The following is a 20,020-nucleotide window of genomic DNA, read 5'->3' as shown; positions in this document are numbered from 1 at the left end:
CCTCAGAGCCAGGCTGGCACGTTCAAACTGCTCTTTGCATTAGTCATTCAACTCCCTGATGGGTTCTAACATCAGATACTAATTGGACAATATATTTTAGAAAAGTATGTTATGAAATTATTTTTAAAATTTAAGTTTATGCCCAAAGAGTGCTGGATAACCAAGATTTTGTTACAGTTTGGCTGCAAATATTTAGAAATGCAAATATCATTTATAGTTGAATGCAAGCATTTTATAGTATGTGTGAAAACTGAATTTATATACTCAAATTACACAGTGAGAATGTCTGTGAAACCCTCTTAAAAATGAAAATTTGACAAACAGAGGTTGATTTTCACTTTATCTCAGGATTCTTAAATTGAAAAATAAAATATGTCCTGTGATTATTTGAATTGAACATACTTTCTTGAAACCCACAAATCTAATTTTCTTTTAGCTTGGGGGTGATTAGATAAATAAAGTTTATTAATTTCAATTTATGTACAAACACAGTGACTATTCCACCTCTATAATTTTGAAATAGTATAGTGATATTTTGGTGAGCTTTTATTTAAAAAAAAAAACCCACACACAGACGAAAACAATATAAAAGGTGCTTTTGTACCTCCCAGTCAGTTTAGGATTGACACAGTTGCAAGATTGCCTGGCTTCCTGGCCTCGGGCTCTTTTCACTGCTTTCCTTCCTTCATGAAGTGGACTTCAGAATAGGGAAACGAAGCTCTCTTTGAAGTAGAGCCTTGAAACTAAAAGTACAGCTTTTTTCACCTTATCCTAAAATTATACATATGTTGTTTTAAGCTCGGGAGTCATTACCAGAAGTTTCCTATTAATTGGCGAATAGGAGAAAAGAGTGCATTCTGTCTGAAATGTATACTCTAACATGATTTCCTGCCTTCTCCACAGGGTCAGAGACATGCTGACTGATGAGATCACCAAAGCAGCTGCAAAGTAAGGGTCTCTTCTTCTCTTACCAAAAACTATAAACTTTTGTTTCTCTTCTGAGGGCATTTCATAACTTTAAGAGGTTTAGAGTACTTCTCAATTATTTTTACAAAATCATTTTTTTTTCTCTTTCCCATATATACATGTTCATTTTTATTATATATTTTTTTGCAAAAAATTTGAAAAAGAAAAAAAAAAACAAACCAAACACCAACCAACCCAAAAACTGTGGAAATGGCAGCCAGGAAACCACAAGACTAATTGGATGAGGAAAGTCTGCAGTCAGGGACCTCTCCAAAGTGCTGAAGGGCAAAGATGTCAGCCTAGAGACTACGGTGCACCTGATCCTGGCCATACTCTTCACAGTTATTAAATATGTGCTAGCGAGCTGGACTATTACTAAGGATGATGGAAGAAGAATTGATGCCTTTGAGTTGTAGTGCCAGAGGAAGAATGTTGAACATGTTATGGACTGCCAAAAGAACAAACAGGTCTTTTCTGGAGAGAGTGAAACCAGCTTGTTCTCTGGGGGCAAGAATTTTAAAGCTCTGTCTCACATACTTTGGGCATGTTGCCAGGAGGAACGAGTCCTTGGAGAAGGACATCATGCTTGAAAGGGAGGAGGGACAAAGGAGAGGAAGACCCCCCGGATGAGATGGATTGACAGTCATGGTGTAATAGAGGCAGGTGTGTCAGAGACAGTGAGACTGACTCCGGCTTGAACAGAGTTCAGAGCTATTGTGCATAGTCGACTTGGCAGCACATAACAACAGTATATACCTTAGTTTTTTTTACATTGAGGGTCACTGAGCTTGAGCCCATGCAATGTGCTAACAGATGTTTTGTCTTAGATTGAAAGGAGTTGTAATTTGGTTTACTGGGAGGATGGGAGGGAATCCTTGGTTAAGTGAATTATATAGCTTCTATATATAGATAGATTAATACCATCTCAGCACTGAACCAACAAAGAAACCAGAGTAGAACTTCTTTTGATTCCCTTTATGTTACTGGGCCCTAGGTATCAAAAATAATCCATTTTAAAATATTTGCATTTGGTAATAATACCAGGTGTGCATTTTCAAGTGAAATGAAAATATAACTACTATGAAGACTCAATAAAAAGGCAATTTCAGACATATTCTTAGGTTCATTGTTTTAAAAAAATTCTGAAGCGTTAACGCTTTGAAGAGTTACCTTAAGCTGGTTCTCACTAAGAGAAAACTGTCGCTGAAGGAACTGACTGGAGCAACCTCTTCATGCTTCTCTGTGATGCGGGCAGGAAGTTGCATGCCAGTTGATGCAGCCTCGCCCTTCCGACATCAGCAGCAGCTACTACCATTCCTGTACAACTGACTTTCCTCTTATCCTTTGAGCTACAGAATTTCATGTGTATCGAAAGTCTGTATCAGCTAGAAATACTTCATTGCCATCTAATACTTACCAGTCCTAGAAATGTCTGAAACAAAATAGATTGTGCCTTTAAAAACAAAACAATCCTTATTCTACCTTAGTATTAGCTTTCCACCAATCATTTCATAAACAGCACACAACTACCAAGTATGATCTTAGTGCATGATCACTCCTCAGCCTCATGTCTCTTGATTTAAGGAAAAGAAAAACTGGTACGCCTCTAAGACTCAGTTCTGTGGGAGACACTGAGAATTAGATCTGCTGACAGAATGAAAACTAAAGTATAGAGAGGCTTACACAGGGACTCATTTGTGTCTGCAACTCTCCTTTGGTGAATTGCAGACACAGTGGGAGAGCATTCAGCTGCATATTGCGGGGCTGGGGGGCTCCGAGGGGGGCTGTCCCTGACCTTTACCTTTCAGAGTCTCTTCTATTATGTACCCTCCTTATATCCTGTTAAAGCAGTGCCCTTTGACATTCGCAACAAAAGGCTCCAATCCTGAAGAAACTAGCAGCTTTCTTTTAGAACAAACTGTACTTTTGACTCTGTGGTAACATTTGCATTTTTCTGTTCCAAAATTTCATTTTGGGCAAGACTTTGAATCTTCAGATTTGCAAACCATCACTACCTATTACCTGATACAGGAGACTGTTCGCATTATCAACGGTAGAGGATAAAAATAGTCTGTTTTCAAGGTGTGACCTTTTCATCAGAAATTTCAGAGTATTTTATAGGCTGTGTCTTATTTAAAATGATCCCCACAATATTAACATGATAAGTGAAGAGATGTTTAAAGGACACAGGCTGAGAGAGCAGTGCTAAAGAGCAAAAGGGGAAGAGGGTTACTCTGCCGTCTTCTCTGTGCTCTTCCCATCGGCGCCCTCCGCCCTGCGATGACTCTTCCGCTGCATGCTGCCAGTTTAACTTTCCGTTTCGTGGACCAGGGATTCCAGAAGCTGATTTAGACAGATGACACACTTGGCTCTCTGAAACAGAGGAGGACCTGAGGTGTTTGCTGCAGAAGGTCAAGGACCACAGACTTCAATATGGTTTGAACTTCAACATCAAGAAAACAAAGATTCTCACCACTGGGACAATTGGCAAGCAGCATGATAGTCAAAGAGATTGAGGTTGTTAACAGTTTCTGCTTGTTGGCACCAGCAGTCAGGAAATCAAAAGACAAATTGCACTGGGGAAATATGCTGACAGGACACTTCTCCAGAGTGTTGAAAAGCAATGATGTCAGTCTAGAGACTAAGGTGCACCTGATGCAAGCTGTGTTCTTCGCACTTAACTTGCTTGACATCCATGAGTTGGACAATGACTACGAATGATAGAAGAAGACATGATGCCTTTGAGTTGTGGTGCTGGAGAAGAGTATTGAACATATCATGGACTGCCAGGAGAACAAGTATTCCCTGGAGAGGGTGAAACCAAGCTGCTCCTTAAAAGATTTTGGAGCTCCATCTCATACACTTTGGGTATGTTGCAAGTAGGGACCTGTCCTTGGAAAAGGACATCATGCCTGGAGAGTAGAGGGAGGGCACAAGAGAGAAAGACCCTGGATGAGATAGATTTGTCACAGTGTCTGGAGTAATAGAGGTAATTATTAGTAAGATTGGTTCAGCATAAGACAGATTTCAGAGATACTGTACATAGGGTCATTATGAGTCAGAGTGACTTGAGGGCACATAACAACAACAGGGCTTGTTTGGCTAAAGCCAGAGAGTGAAAGATCAGCTGCAAAGTTAGACTAATTTCCTCATCCGAGAGCATTTTAAAGCATCAGGGATAGACCTTGGGGAGAACCAGAGCACTGACAAATCATGATGATTAATGTAAATGTATTTTCATTGTTATTTGTTAAATAAATTTAAACTCGAAGATGCAAGTCTCCAAAGGCTTGGGTCACTTTACTAATATATAACCTCATACTAAGAAAACATCATTGTGGCTCATCCTTCCTTGTGCTTTTTAATTAGGTTAATGACATCACTTTGTTTCAAAGGACAGTTTAATTAAAATGTCAGTGGTGTTGCCTAGATAAATACTGCACTGATGCTGACTTGTTATTATGCAAATGAGTTGCTATTGTGTGGCTAGTAGGGGACCTTTATTTGATCAAGAAGAACAGGGTGAAGAGGTTTCGCTGAACTTGTTGTAGAGTTTCATCTGACCAGTTCTTCCTTGAGTTCATGTCCGGATGTAAGTGTTGAGCGTATGGCCCTGAGAGGGGCCAGGCCCAGGCCCTTTCTGCCATGCGCATGGAGCCAAAGCACGCGTTGTGGGGACTCTAGATGACTTCTTTTTTCTATTCAAAGATTAATACCCAAATTCTCATTAAATCCAAAGCCAGAAATCACTGGGAATATACCGGCCGCCTCTTTTGTTCTCACCTGAGCGATTCCTGGTCGTACTCTAAAGGCACAGGCCTGACTGTCTTCTCAGATAAAGGAAAGGGTTAATATTAGAAATAAAGATTTACTTATCATTTTTCTTTTGTTAAATGGTTGTATGTCTTGGGCTTATGGGCATGCCCAAAGCCAATCTTGCTTCCTCCTGGTATGTTATTAGCTATGAGTGTTCAATATCCTTAAAGCAGAATGTCAGTAAACTGGAGCCATCTACATAGACCTCAAGGTTTTCTTGCCATTTTATTCCCTGCTGTACCTACCCATGTTGCAAGGAGGGACCAGTCCTTAGAGAGGGACATCATGCTTGGGAGAGTGGAGGGACAGCACAGGAGAGGAACACCCTTGATGAGATGGATCGATTCAGTGATTGGGGTAGTAGGAGTACGTGTGTCAAAGACAGTGAGGTTGGCACAGGCTAGAGCAGGGTTCAGGGCTCTTGTACATAGGGTTGTTATGAGTCGCAAGCTACTCGATGACACATAACAACAACAGCAAACAACAAATTACCCCTAATAGGAATGTTGTTGTCTTATCAATATATAGGGAGCTCTGGTGGCCTAATGGTGAGGAGCTGTGCTGCCAACTGAAGACACACAGTTTGAACCCACCAGCTGCTCTGTGGGAGGAAATGGGCAACATCTTCCTGTGAGATTTACAGCCTCTGAAAACCTGCTGTAGGGTCAGCTATGAAGCAGTTCCGATTCAATGATATTTAACAGCACCACCAACCAATATGTGGCAGGCCTCATAGAGATAAAAAATGAAATACGAATGAAGAAAATGCAGAGCGGGTCTTCATGGGGCTTATTAACTGCCTTCCCTAAAGACAGCAGGAGAAGAGGCAGTTGAGGAAGCAGGAACAGATGGACTGACACGTACAAGAACTTGCTCAGGGGGGATGCTAAAGCCCAGTTCTTAGCAGGTGGATGCACAAATGCACAAACCTGGGTTTCTCTTCCCTAGTTAATAGCCATTGACTCACTTTCTCAATTGTGCCTTTGGCCTGCACCTGGAAGACTCTCTCATTGCTGTCGCATGAGAACTGACTCGTAGCTGACCCTTCAGAGTTTTCAGAGCCTTTAAATTGCACAGGAGGAGGTTGCCTAACTTTTTCCTACAGAGAAGCTTGGTGAATTCGAACTGCTTGCTTTGGGGTTGGCAATGCAACTCCGTACCCGCTAGGTGACCAGTCCTCATTAGGAGGGTCTAGGTGACCGTCCATGGACAGCACTGGGGTAAGCAGAGAGTGGTTCTTCCGCTTCAGCTTTCAAGTGTTGATGCTGGGGAGCTTACTCTGGATTTATGGGAGCCCACAATAATAAGATGTAGAATTTAACTGTTTGATGATATGAATACACTGTGGCCTGAGTTCCTCTGTGACAAAATTGTCAAGCTAAGAACTTCTCCTCAGTGTCTCATCTGAGACTTTATTTCTTAGGATTGGTTTGGAATTATGGATAATGCTCAGTGTACATTGTCAAGTGAAAATAGGTTAAAATATGTCAATTTTTTTGATACAAAATTCAGAAATCCAACAGACTTTCTTCTACTATTAGAACACTTCTATCTAAATAACATCAAAGACAAGCTTTCATTCCTAGGTCTAAAAACAAACCTTTTTTACATCTTAGAGTGTCTCCAAATTGTATTACAAACTGCTTTCATGGTTGCTGGGTTTGGCATAGCAAGTGGAAGAAAGAGAGGAACGTAATGACAGTGTGTCCAGTTGCAATCAAGAATGCTGTCTGGAGCCAGTCACTTGAAGGTGGTTCCACACACCAGCACTTCAGAAAAGCCAGAGGCCGTTCTGTTCTGGTGGGGTTCATCCGCCCAACTGTCCTTGCTTGTGTTTTCGGAAGAAACCAAATAAATTCAAATTGGCCAGAATAACACAGAAGAAGATAATTTAGGGAATGCAATTTCAGTGGAAAAAAAAATTAGGAAAAAAGCACAGAGAGATGTGAGCTTGAACTTCTAAGTTACAAAAATAAATGTAGCAACATGCAAAAGAGAGGATTCAAAACCAGCACCAGTGTCAGAAGAAAGATGGAAGATGTTGGCATCAGGCAAAAACTGGGCCTGTGTGTACGAAGCTCACTGAGGGGGCAGACACCTGTGTCTTTGCTCATCCTCCCTCCCTAATAGCTCTTTCTCTTCTGCCGTTTAATGCCCCAAAGTTCTTGCTTGTATTTTTTTTCCCTCTTCTTTTGAAACAGGGACAGCCCAGTGGTCAAAGGGAATGCGCTGTTAGCCTTAAGCAGCCTTGCTGTTGTCGTGTCCAAGCACGAAGCCAGCCTCTCCTCTGAATTGGAAGGGGCTCTGGAGGTGAGTTAAGGCTGACTGGAATGAGTGGGACCTTGGCTGTGGAATGTTTGAAAGGTGAGAAGTCTGAAGGCCGAGCTCTCGGGGGTCCGGCCCTGGGTTCAGGAGGTCCGCCCCTGCCATCGCAGCACGAGGTTCTGCTGGGTGATGGGCCTTTCTTTCCTGAGCCTCACTGTCTCTGGAGCTTCTCTGCTGCTTCTTTGTTGTGCTCTCTCCATCACAGTTAAGTGGTCATTTCCATTTGAAGGTGCCAATTTTATGCAACAGAGGTTGTCTTTTTGTGATTATATCAGTGGTAACCAATCTTAGAAGGTTAACTAGGCTTACTGAAAGTGAACAATGCTGTCAGAAAATGATAAATAAGCAGTGTTTACTGACTGAAAAAAAATGTACTTTGCATTTTAATTGTAGATGTCAACGACAAAGTGCCTATTCATTTTTGCAAGGCATTTATTTCTTAATTAAACATGTGGCAAGCTGGCCAGTGTTCATTTCCAATGTATTTTTTTCCAGATAATTCATATCTGTCAAAATAAAAAGGCATGGATTTATTCTTACTTTAAGTCTCCTTATATGGTAGCTGTCACTATCTAGTTAGAATATTGCTGAGTGGATAAAGAACAGAAGAGAAGAATTCTGTGTTTAAATTCCTAGTACTTGTCTTCTTTCACCTTTTGCTTTTAACTTTCCATTTTAAAGCCCATTTCCTCATCTATGAAATGGGAGTAAATATATCAGGCATTAAATATAAGAATCTCAGTGCAATGACTGATAGAGCCAAATCCTCAATAAATAGTTGTTGTGTACCATAGAGTCAGAACCGACCCATAACACCCTCCACTTGGTTTCCAAAGGCAGTAAATCACAAGGGAGGAGAATGCCCATCTTTCTCCTGTGGAGTAACTGGTGGACTCGAACTGCCTGCCTTTGCATTGGCAGTGCAGCTCCTTACCACTCAGCCTCCAGACCTCCCTCAGTAACTAGTACCATTATTAACAGCTAGCTATAGTAGCAGTATCTCCATCATGGTATTAAACTAATATATTGTAAACTGTCTTGAAGAGAGAATTTTTTGATAGCATATTAAAGAAGAGTGTCTTTTCATGCTTATTAAAAAGAAGGAAAGAAAATCACATAAAACACAGTAGACAGTTGTTTTAAAATATAATAATGTCCTGCTCTTTTCAAACTGGGTTTGAACCTTCATTTGTTTGCTTGTTGCAGCAGAAAGTCAGATTCACTGAACATTATTCAGCTCGTCTCTTATCCTCCCTGAGACATCTTCCTATTAACTCTTTCCTTGGTGAGGTGTTTTGAGTCACAGGAAAACAACTCTGACTCATTTATGTGACAAGAAGACTGGAAGTGTATGGAATCTGGAAACTAATGGAATGAAGGGCAAGATTGAAAAGCAGGTTTTGGAAACTGTGTGATCCATAGGATCTTGGGAGTCCAAGCAACAGGGCGGAACACTCCACTGGGAAAGATTACTTTCAAGGTGCTTCCTGCCCTTACACCACTCATGTTGGGAGGAGAGGTTCTTCCTTGGAAAAGGAGGTCACGTGTGGAAAGGGAGAGGGTCAGCGAAGGAGGGGCTTACTACGTCAGAGATGATGAGGGTGGCACAGGACAGGACAGGTTTAGACCTGTTCTTGGGGTTTCTGTGAGACATGCTTGTCATCACCCAACAACAGCGCTCAGCCATGATTCAGGGGTGCGAGGGTTCCATGCTCCTCCTCGGCGAGTAGCTCCCTCCACTGAGCTTCTAACCAAACTTCACATAGTGCGGAGAGGAAATTCCCAAAGGGTACTAGACTCGTCGTTGTTGTTGACTGCCATCGAGTCAAGCATGACTCCTAGTGACCCAAAGAACAAAAGACCCGAAGCCTTTCTCTAACTATCATTTCTCAAAGTTCATAGAGCTTCCAGAGGAATGTTTAGGAAAATATCAAATATTTGGAGGATATTTATAGGATTCAAGGAATTATTTATAGGATTCAAGGAATTACTGCATGAAGAGTACAAGTACCATCAGTTAACACATGAAAGATTTGACTTTGTATTCAGAAGTTTATTTGAATAGTGAGAAAGTGTCAAACATTTTTTTAAAGCAGATTAATTTCAGATATTCAAAAGAGCCCTCAATCTACTCTGTGTACAGTCGCTCTGGCAGTCCATGTTGTTGAGTATCTTCCTCTCTTTAGCTGACATACTCCTAAAAGACAATATTTTATATCCTACATTTAGAAGGATTGATGGAAATAAAAATTATAGGGAGAAAACAGAAAGAGTGGGATTATGTTGTAGGTATTATAATTATTGGTATAAAACATAATGCATATAAATGGTTGAATGTAACATTAACTTACTTTGTCACCTTTAACTCAAATCACACCTTTCAAAATTATTAAAAGATGCAAGTGCCCTGGATGGCTTCAGCAGAAGCGTCATGGTCAGTAGATATACAGCCTAAAAAAGCTTATCCCCTCTCTACCATGCCCTCAGTCCAGTGATATTTTATGCCAAGCTACCAGTTACACAGATTCTCTGGATGGTGCAAAGGGTTCTCAGTTCCTAGACCAAGATTGGCAGTCTATCCAGCAGCACCTAGGCAGAAAAACTTAGTCTTTGAGTTTAATAAAAGCAACTGCAGAAACCTCTATGGAACACAGGCCATTCTGACACAGCATGGTTCGCCATAAGACACAATAATGCAACAACAGCTGCTTTACTAGTGTTAACTTGCCCTAGTCATGGCGAGCTGGCTCACAGAATTGTGAAGGCCACACTCTCTTACTCTTTGTGCTGCTTCTCCCATTTTTGTTCTTGCTCTAACACACGAACACAGTAGTGAGAAACCACACAGCGTAAGGAAGGACCTTTACATTTTTTTTCTTCAGAGTGATGGGTGAAAGTTTGCAAAGGAGAGTGTTTTTTTTTTCATTCAGTCAGTTATACAGGTTTTGTTTTAACATTAATTACAATATTCACAATGTCTGATCATCCTCTTATTGTATATTGCCTTTATCTTTATCCAGCTTAAAAGTATCTGTTATCTGTGTATTAGTTTTTACTGCCATCTCCTGCCCTTCCCATTCTTGGTAACTATCCAAGAATGATTCCATCCACATGTAAACCTTTCTTTACCTTTTTATAGTAAGAGTCTCATATAATTTGCCCTCTTATGACTAACGTAGTTCACTCAGTATATTGTCTGCATTCCCCCTTGTTATACAGTATTTTGTAAGTCTTTATTGCTCTTAATGTTGTATAGTACTCCATTGTGTAGCTATACTGTAGTTAACCATTCATTGTCTTTGGCTATTAATGAGCACAAACTCAAGACCTGATTATCCTTAAAAATTAAAATATTCAAACTTAATTCAATTCTAAATGTGACTATCATCTAAGGATCATATGAAGAAGACTGTTTGATTCAAGCAATTCATTCAAGGAGAGCCTCAATACTGCAATATCTTTTTTTTTTTTTTTGGTTTGCACTACCTGAGCTTTAAGGTAACAGATGCTTTTGCTGTCCATTACCATGAATAATTTTAAAATCAAGTTCTACTCTGAATGAATGGAGCTTTATTTTTGCATTCTTTCTCATTCTTTTCCAAACTCAATATCATTTATGTTTCTATTCTCGATTTTTCAAATGACAAGGAAGTTAGTGTCATGATTGATCTTTGATTGATGACTGTATGTTATTGTTGTTCTATGCAGTCAAGTCAAAATCAACTCATAGCTGACCCTCCAGTAGGTTTTCAGAGGCTGTGAATCACATGGGAGGAGATTGCTTATCTTTGTCCCATGGAGCAGCTGGTAGATTCAAACCATGTGCCTTGGGGTTGACAACACACTAGGCCATCAAAGCTATAGCGATTGTTGTTAAGTGTCACCGGGTCATAGACTACTCACAGCAATTCTATGAATGAAAGACCTGAACACTTGTATCATTTCATCACTTCTCCAAGTTCCTAGAGTTTCCGGAGTCAAGCTATTTAGGAAGTGGATGCCACTCCTCCTTCCAAACTTGTTTTAATCGGGAAGCTCCACCAAACACTGTCCACCATGGGTAACCATTATCTCATTTGACATACCAGTGTCACAGTGTTCACCATGACAGCAACCACGAGTTACCTCTGTACAGCAAATGGACAGACCATTGCTATACGACTTAGAAGATTATTTGACCAAAAACAGTTAAAACCAGGCCTGAGGGCTGTAGATTAAAATCACCCACCTTTGGCTTGGTAGCATCGCTTTCTATCCTCTAGGCCAACAGAACTTTCTCGTTGTTGTTGTTGTTAAGTGCCGTCGAGTCATAGACAACTCATAGGGACCCTATGAACGAAAGACCTGAACACTTGTATAACGTATAGACATTCTAAAGGAGTTGAACAAAACTATGGAGGCTGCTTTTTTTTTCTTCCTTGTTGCGTACCAGCAAATCAGATCTGACTGGCACAGGACGAAATTACCCCTCCTCCTCCAGCGGAGCATCTGGTAGATTCAAACCACACACCTTCAGGATTGCAGTGCAGCTTCTTGCTTCTAGGCCACCAGAGCTCTGGTGCTTTTTTGCTGCTTTTGTGAAATAGCAAGTTGTAGAATTAAGAAGATTTTTATTGCTTTTTCTACACATCTCTCCTTTTAACTTCCACATTATAAATGACTGGACTTAGAACTCTGAAGGACTGGGATATGGTCTGCAACCCTCATCCTCTCAGTTCTGCTATGTCGTATAAAAGCAAAGCCTTTTACCTGATATGGCGCAGATGATGCTATACACTTGTCAAATAACAATTTACCTTTTTGGAGCCCTGATGTGTGAAATCGACTTCTTTGTAAAAACACTTCACTGTTTAATCCTAATGATTATTTTATGTTTTTCTTCACCTGCAGATTCAACCTAATTTTCTTTCAATGAAAGAGTGGGTTTCCATGGTGCTTGATACCCTCCTGGTCATCGTAGATAGTCGTTACCAACCAGAAGGACAGCTCCTCTCCTGGTTTTATTATGTAAGTCAGAGAGATAAAGAACCTGCCAGAAAACGGAAGGTTGACTCTTTTTTTTTTTTTTAAGGTTGACTTTTTTTCTTATCAGTTGCTTGCATGCAAATCTATGAAACAATATAGTATTTTTCACCCTGTCTGTACATTAAAAAGACCTGGGGGTCTTTTTATCCACATCTATATGAAAATATAGGAATCTCTGGTGGCCTAGTGGTAAGAAGCTGTGCTGCAGTCCCAGAGGCGTACAGTTTAAGGCCACCAGCCACTCCATGGGAGAAGGATGGGCAGTCTCCTCTCGTGCAATTAACTGCCTCTGAAAACATGCTGGAGGGTCAGTTGTGGGTCAATTCTAACTCTGCAGTATACAACAACGACAACAACAACAACAACATATCAAAATTTATAATAAGCCCACTGCATAGAGTCTGTTTCAACTCCTCTTGGAGCTCCTTGGCTGTAATTCTTAGTGGGAGGAAACTCTCTCTTTCTCCATTAAAGCAGCTAGTGGATTCAAACTCCTCACCTCTTTGGTTTGCAGCACAGCATGCTACACAGTATACCACTGAGGCTTTTTATGTAACAATTAAGAAAAGAAATACTTGTGAGTGGCCCTGAGAAGCATCATTTTAAAAGCTGTCCAGAATATTCTAATGTTTAGTTACATTTGAGTGACTGTGGTAGAAGGAACATAAGCTGAAGAGTAAAGGCCCAGTGTATCTTGTTGTGGTTTTATAATTTCAGACTCTGTAAATCATGGCCATTTAATCTATTTGGACCTTTGTCTCCTTATATAAAAAGTGTTGCTATTGTGTGCCATTAAGTCAGAACCGATCGATAGCTGACCTGCCAGTGTGTTTTTCAGAGACAATTAATTACACGTGGGGACATTGTCCATCCTTCTCCTGCATGGATTTGAACCACATACCTTTGGGATTGCCACGCAGGTTCTTATCACCAGGCCACCAGAGTGCCCTTATGTAAAGTGAAGTGATTGAACTATATTACATGAAGTAATGGTAGCACTTGTTACACCCTTACTAATTTTGTGGCTGTTGACCTGATACTGCACCTCTCTCATTTTAATTTTTTTTTTAAATCTGTTAAATGAAAGTAAAAAGTAATGCTTTGCCAACTGTAGTAGTGATTGTGAGTATCTGCATACAAGGGCTTAGCACTTTGTTTAAAACATGAGCGTAGCATGCCTACCACAAAAGCACATGCAACAAACCAAGCTCCTATTAGATGCACAAGGGAATGTTTTAGAAACTTAGTCAATACAAAGTCAGATTGTCATTGATCCTCTAAAATCACCAGCTAGTTACTCAAGCATTGTCATTGTTTATGTGTTATTTCTCAAGATTTGAAGCAAAATTAAACACAGGGGGTTTTGTTGTGGTCTTTATGCTTCATTTTGCTTTTGTTGGTTGTGGTACATGCTTTATTTTTGTATCCACATGGAGTTATTTTCTTTTTCACCCTATCAGCTATCCATTGCTTAGAGAATTATAGTGATCATGGGACAGTCAGCTGAGAGGCAGGGGATTATACCTGATTTGAATAAAAATATACAAGATCCAGACTTGTTGCTAAGATCATGAATTTAGCCTGAAACCCCATCGCCCTAAGTCTTCTTTGTACAGTTGTGTGTGTGCGTCTGTCTTCCTGCCCTCAGAGACCAGGTATGTATCCATCTGGGGGAGGCCAGAGCTATATTTTAAACTGTACTTTAGGACAAAAAAAAGAACTTACCAGACAATGCAGAATTTAACTGGTAAATACATTTTTCTCAAAGAAATATTTCTTTATGAAGATTTGCTTCCTGTCAGAAATGTTCTTCTCTTTTTTAAAGATAGATAAAAAAACTTGTTTAATAACCTCTGTGGAGGTCATTGCAGTAACAGTAAGGTTCAGATATTCACCAGGACAGGATATTGTAGGTTTCTAATAATGCTAGTTACTTCTTGCAAATCAATAAAAATAATCTCCTGACTAGCCTGCTCAGGGTGCCTCTATACCTTTGTGGGTTTTCATTATTGCACTTTTCAAAGCCCTATTTCAGAAGCCACTTCCTTTATTTCCATTGTCCTAACATTGTCAGTACAACAGTGCTGTGTTATCTTAAAGCATAACTCAGCACATGTTTTATTTTATTATTCTAGTGCTAAAGGTTAGAAACAAAATGAGCATAAGAGTTAAAAAACGCATTTTAATGTGCTCTGACTGCAAGGGATAACATGGTGTGTCTGAACATTTCAAGTGGGGAATAGTAAGGAATGATAAATGGCCTTTCTTCTCTGCTTGAGACATATTTATAAACGTAGAAAATGTCTGGTAGAGCTTTCTAACGGGGAATTCTTGTCGAAGTTGCTCATAGTTGACTGCCCTGTCATTTTATTGGTGCTGTTATTCATTTCTTTCCCGTAATTACATATAGGAAGGGCGTATGTAGGCTCTCCATTTCATTTTGAATAGCTAGTTATTGCTTTGTAACCAAAGGCTTTTAGGATTTCAACTTCCTTTTTAATTAAAAGGAATTAACCCCCTGTAGGAAATAATCCATCTACTGGGAAGTGTTCCCACCAAAAATTTTGGGAGGTCTGCCAACAGATCCCCACACTAAACATACACTCTTCCCTCCATAGAAACGTCCACTTGTTGTTTTTTTAATACTTTTCCCCCTTTTCTCTCCTGGACAACTCCTGGCTTTCAGAAATTACATTTATAATATGTCTTAGTGGTTTGTTAAACCAGGGATGTCTTTACTGTGGATTTTTTGAATGTATGCACATGTGAGCTTTCAGTAACACTGAAATTGTTTCCGTCTTTATAGAGAGAGCGTTCACATCATTTAAAAAGGAAGGCACTTGGAATTTACTTTTCAAATTTAAAAGGCCATTATTAGTTAAGTGATTATTTAGTAGCAGATTATTTCAGTAAGGAGGAAAAAAATCTACCGTGCGGACAAACACAGAAATAGATGGTTTTTTAATTCTTCTTTGGAGGAACACAGGGGTGAGTCTAAGAGCAGCTTGTATTGTCGTACGTGCTTTTGTGGTAGGCATGCTCCGCTCCTGTTTTAAACAAAGGGCTAACCCCCTGTTTTCTTTCTTCTGCCTGTCCTAGAAATCCTATTCCGGAGAAAACACAGCGAGTGCCATCGCCCGTTCTGCCGCCGCCACGGCTTTGTCTCTCCTTGTGCCAGTTTTCATTATCTCTCGCAAAGAGAAGGTTGAGGAAATCCTGAACATGCTGACTGCCAGGTTACCTGGGAAACCGTGTGCTGACGAGCCTCAAACCGTGCAAATCCACATGGGCCTTGCCTTGGGGATGTTTCTCTCTCGCTTGTGTGAGGAGAAACTCAGGTACGGTTTATTCAAATCTCAAATCCTCCTGCTTTTCTTCTTTGTGGTTTAGGTGGAGGTTACCACATGTGTGAATCCTAAAAGTGTAGACATAAACCTGCCTAAAAATACATCGTTGCTAAACCTGAGGTGGACGAGTTGGGTCTTTTTTCCCTTTTAAGGGTGAACGTGTTTTTTTGGAAATAACTGTTTCTACAAAGAAGCTGTTGATATAGTAAAGTGATGGACACTTTGAAAATCATTTCCTACTTGGCTGAGGCCCTGCGTGCGTCTGTGTAATAATAAGTGGAGGGAGTCTCATCTTACGGTTCCATAAGGAAAGAACCTGCTCTGTCAGGTTTATAGAGCATGGAAATAATTGTTCATTGACAACACTGTAAAATGGGAAGAAAGGATTGGGGTGCCCTTCGCACGTGAGGTTATGTCAGGAGTCGCTGAATCACCTGAGAACTCCATGTACCCAGTTTTAAATACTGCCTTTATCCTGTGCCCTGGCTACATTTTTGTAATCCTTAAAGAGTCTTAATCTGTGCATATTATACTGTGTGCTTTATTCAGTTTGATTGCTCATTTTTGGACTGCTAGCTTTACCCTTGAATAGACCTGCTGGAGTATCAGAGTCCAGGTGGAAAATTCCATTGAATGAGGACATTTCCTTGGACATGAATCTACTTTAGCTTTGTAGTTGTGCTGCTTTTTGTGGCTTTTTGCAACAAGTCAGGGCATTTGACCTATCCAGGCTGATTGTAGGGTATAGCTCAACAGCAGTGTTTGGATCTCAGGAATCCTCGGTTGTCATTGACTTGGCGCTTCCCTCGATATTCCTGCCCTGTAAGTAGATGGTGAGGAGGTGCCTCCTGTTAGGATGTTAGAAGCCACTGGGCTTCTTCAGTTGGCAGAAAACAGCTGTTCAAAGACAAGAACTAGTGTTAATGAAAGTAAATTGGGCAATAGACTTCCAGTTGCAGTATGCTATCCTTCAATTTTTAGATAAAAACCAGTGATTAAGATCTTCTATATCGGAATATGTGATTAGGTATTTTTGTCATGACATGAGTCTAGAGTGAAGGCTACATGGTGGAGTGGACCTGGGGAAGGGTTTGGAAAACAATGAAAGAATTTTTGTTTTACTTTTACAAGAGGGTAGTGTGGTAGGGGAGAGGGTTGGGAGGGAAGAAAAGTGCAGCAATGAATAAATGGAAATCCAAAGTCTCTGTAAATTTTTACTGAAATTAATAATAAATTTTAAAAAGTGAAGAAAAAGATAAAAAAAAAATCTTTATCATTTACATAGGTTTGCTATGTTAAACACCAATGTGTGAAATTTGTTTGAGAATTACCATTGATCTGGGAAAATGACCATTTCAGATGACAGTTTGCAACTTTTGGCAGTATATTTCAGATAATTACCTTAGCTTTTTCGATCAGATACTATGTCCAGAATATTCATTTTGTTCACTTCATCAGCATTAATACACGTAGGCCTGACTCTGAACTTGAACAAAACACTTTGCCTGTGAACTGATGGCTACATAGCTTGTATGGATGATAGAACACGAGTGTTTTTAAAGACTTCAAACTCGAAACCTTTTTTGCTTCCCTTTCCCCCCCTCCCCCGCACCACTGTACTAATGGTCTCTTTACCATCTGTGTTCATACTCTTTCTTAGGCATCTTTTCAAGCGGCCTGCTTTACAACTAAAAATGAGCCCTAGCAGCTTAATTCCAGGCAGGTCGTTCCATCCTGGCCTGGCCTCCATTCCTTTCTGGGATATGGTGCTGAGAGTTTTAGGGCTGACAATTTAATTTCGTTTAATCACCCCGCCTGGAGAAATCTGTGGTGATTCACCTGAAGCTCTCATCCCTGGCCCCTGAACTACCTTTCATCCATCTGTCTGTCTTGACTTTGCACCTCCCTGTGGAAAACAGCCTAGGGAGGGGCTCTGGGAAGCTTCCCACAGCGAAGTGAGCAACCCCACAATAACCACCAACTAGCCTTCCCCTCACGTTCCCATAAGGAGCCTCACTGGTTCAGTACTTAGCCATTAATAGACAAGTTGGTGGTTTAATCCATCCAGTGACTCCATAGAGGGGGTGGGGAGGCTGTCCATGGCTTTCTATAAAGATTATAGTCCAATAAACCTGGTGCGGCAATTGTGTTTTGACAGTGGGGCTACTGTGAGCAGAAATTGATTTGACATCACCTTGTCACCTAACAACATTCACATGATGTCACCTGATAACATTCACAGGCGCTCTGATGGCCTGGTGGTAAGGAGTTGCACTGCCAGTCCTTAAGGTGTATGGTTCAAGGCTAGCATCAGCTCCGAGAGAACGATGGGCCTGTGCACTTTATAGCCTCTGAAAACCTGCTCGAGGGCCAGCTGTGGGTTGGTTCCAACTCAGCAGCACATGGTAACAGCGAAAACACTCGCATGTTTGTTGCTATCCAGCTGCTTTTTTGTAACATATGAATTAGCCTTTGCAATCACTAGTATAATGACTTTTGCCTCCTGATAGCTAGACATTGGGAAGCCAAGGAATCTGAAAACCTTGTCTTTTCTTGCTAATAAATATTTGCCAGGCAACGACAATGTTACTGGATAATATTTCTGAAGAACATTTCCATTTTTCTAACATAAACTTATGCGTTTCGAGGGCTTTTGCCTTTTGAGGAGTTAATGACATCAAATAAGTGGCTGAAATGGGCTCTCTGGAGGAATGCTATTAGAACAGTGTGTGTGTTCTCAGAAGAAAATCAGCATGTAGAAGAGACATACAGCAATCAATTATTTTTTTTACTCATACTAATCTTTCAGAAAGTCTGGTGAATTTAAATTCCAATCTAGAATTTATTCAGAAAAGTATATTATCCCAATGCTTCTTGCTGCTTCCATAACCCTTTGAGGGTACTAGTTGACTCTCTTTAGCATTTGTTTAGGATCTGTAAGTATATTTTACTCCAGAGAACAACTGTAAGACGACTTATTTAGTTAAAACTATGTGTGTGATGTGTTTGTTTCTCTCATTGCCAAATGTAATCTTTCGCCTTAAGCAAAACCACTGGAGCCTTGGCCTGGGAAGACATTATTTAAAGTGCTCACTGGCTGGTTGGAATTCCTGGGGTTGCATTCCACGTAGCAAGGTCTGAGACAGCCAGAGAACTGAGATGTAGCAACCCCGTGATAATCCAGTGTCGGTGATGAAGCCCACAGCTCAGCCTAAAAGCACAGCCACAGGATCGCCTTTTAAGTTGGATCACCAAAGTGTAGAAACGACACCAACTGCTGCATAAAACCAAAACAGTATAGGCTCAGGGGCTCATGCTTTCTGTCTTATTTTCCAAACGTCCATAAAGGAATAGAACTTGTTCACATTTCAGGCATAAAATCAAAAGTTATAGGTTGTATGGAAAAGGTTTAGGAGGATCATTGATAACATCCCCTTAAATCTAGTTACTTATGTAGAAGTCTAACTTTAGTTTTTCTATTTCAATGATTTAAAATGTGAAGAGACTGAGGAAGAAAGCAAAAGTAAGAAGTCTTAGAGATTATTGCTTGGAAAATTACTAGAATATTCAGAAACCCAGGGAACTCTGGTGGTCTAGTGGCAAGAAGCTGTGCTGCAATCCTGAAGGTATGAGGTCTGAGTCCACCAGCTGTTCTGCGGGAGGATGGCCAATCTTCCATGTGAGTAACATTAACGGCCGCTGAAAACCTACTGGACGGTCAGCTATGGGTCGGTTCTGACTCAGTGAGTGGTACACAACAGCTCAGAAACTCAGTTATTAGATTAATTCTCGGATTCAATTTCTGCATCAACAGAAAAGTATATGTAAATCACCATTATAAAGTGTTACTTTAAAAATACCTCTGGCATTTCCAGGGACATATCGAGAGCAAAATATCACTTGTTAAGTGTTTGGGACTATTGAGCTATTTTAAATGTCTGATGTTTCCTTCTCTCTTCAGTGATATATCTGGCCAGCAGATGAACCTGCTTCTGATGAAGTCTTTGGATGCTCTGGAAAACTGCTGCTTCGACACCAGTCTTGAATATAAGTATGTGGATTCCATTTCATCTCTAATAGATACGTCAGAAACTGGTTCCTACTCTGTGTAAATATTGAAAGTTATGACCTAGTGGGATAGAGTCTGTACGGAGTTGCTTTGCTAACCCAAACACTGTGTCTTTCTGGTGGTTTGAATCCACTAGTGACTTGGCAGGAGACAGACCCCTCCCTTGTGATTTAAAGTTTCAGAAACACAATGGAGGGTAAGCTGTGAGTCATTTCCAACTCAACAGCAGTGGAAAGACTGGTGCAATATTTGAAAGACCTTCTCCTGAGTTCCTTTGCCAAGAGTCTTCCCATAATAATGCAAAACTTGTAAGTAATACCTATACTTGCCCCCTAAAATTATGTTTCACTTTTAGACAGGTTACTTGAAACAATGCAGTTGATGTTATTTTGTGGCTAAATCTTTATGTTACTGAAATCTTTGTTCAATGCTTAATCACATAAGACTTAAATACTGTTACCTGTTGTTGTTG

The 20,020-nt window shown here is 40.3% G+C and overlaps 1 protein-coding gene across 1 annotated transcript in view; it reads left to right on the top strand.

Annotated features, from left to right (window-relative positions):
- FOCAD (focadhesin) overlaps window positions 1-20,020 on the top strand; it is a 282,657-nt gene that overhangs the window by 196,589 nt on the left and 66,048 nt on the right. The window contains exons 23-27 of the mRNA XM_006881273.1: window positions 904-948; window positions 6,984-7,092; window positions 11,998-12,114; window positions 15,232-15,470; window positions 19,441-19,530. Coding sequence (XP_006881335.1) covers window positions 904-948; window positions 6,984-7,092; window positions 11,998-12,114; window positions 15,232-15,470; window positions 19,441-19,530 — 600 coding nt within the window. The remainder of the gene's footprint in view (window positions 1-903; window positions 949-6,983; window positions 7,093-11,997; window positions 12,115-15,231; window positions 15,471-19,440; window positions 19,531-20,020) is intronic.

This window comes from Elephantulus edwardii, unplaced genomic scaffold (genome assembly GCF_000299155.1).
Source record: "Elephantulus edwardii isolate Elephantulus edwardi_28Jun2011 unplaced genomic scaffold, EleEdw1.0 scaffold00014, whole genome shotgun sequence".
Lineage (NCBI taxonomy): Eukaryota > Metazoa > Chordata > Mammalia > Macroscelidea > Macroscelididae > Elephantulus > Elephantulus edwardii.
The sequence above is the reverse complement of the archived record's forward strand: the minus strand, read 5'-3'. Positions and strand labels throughout refer to the sequence as shown.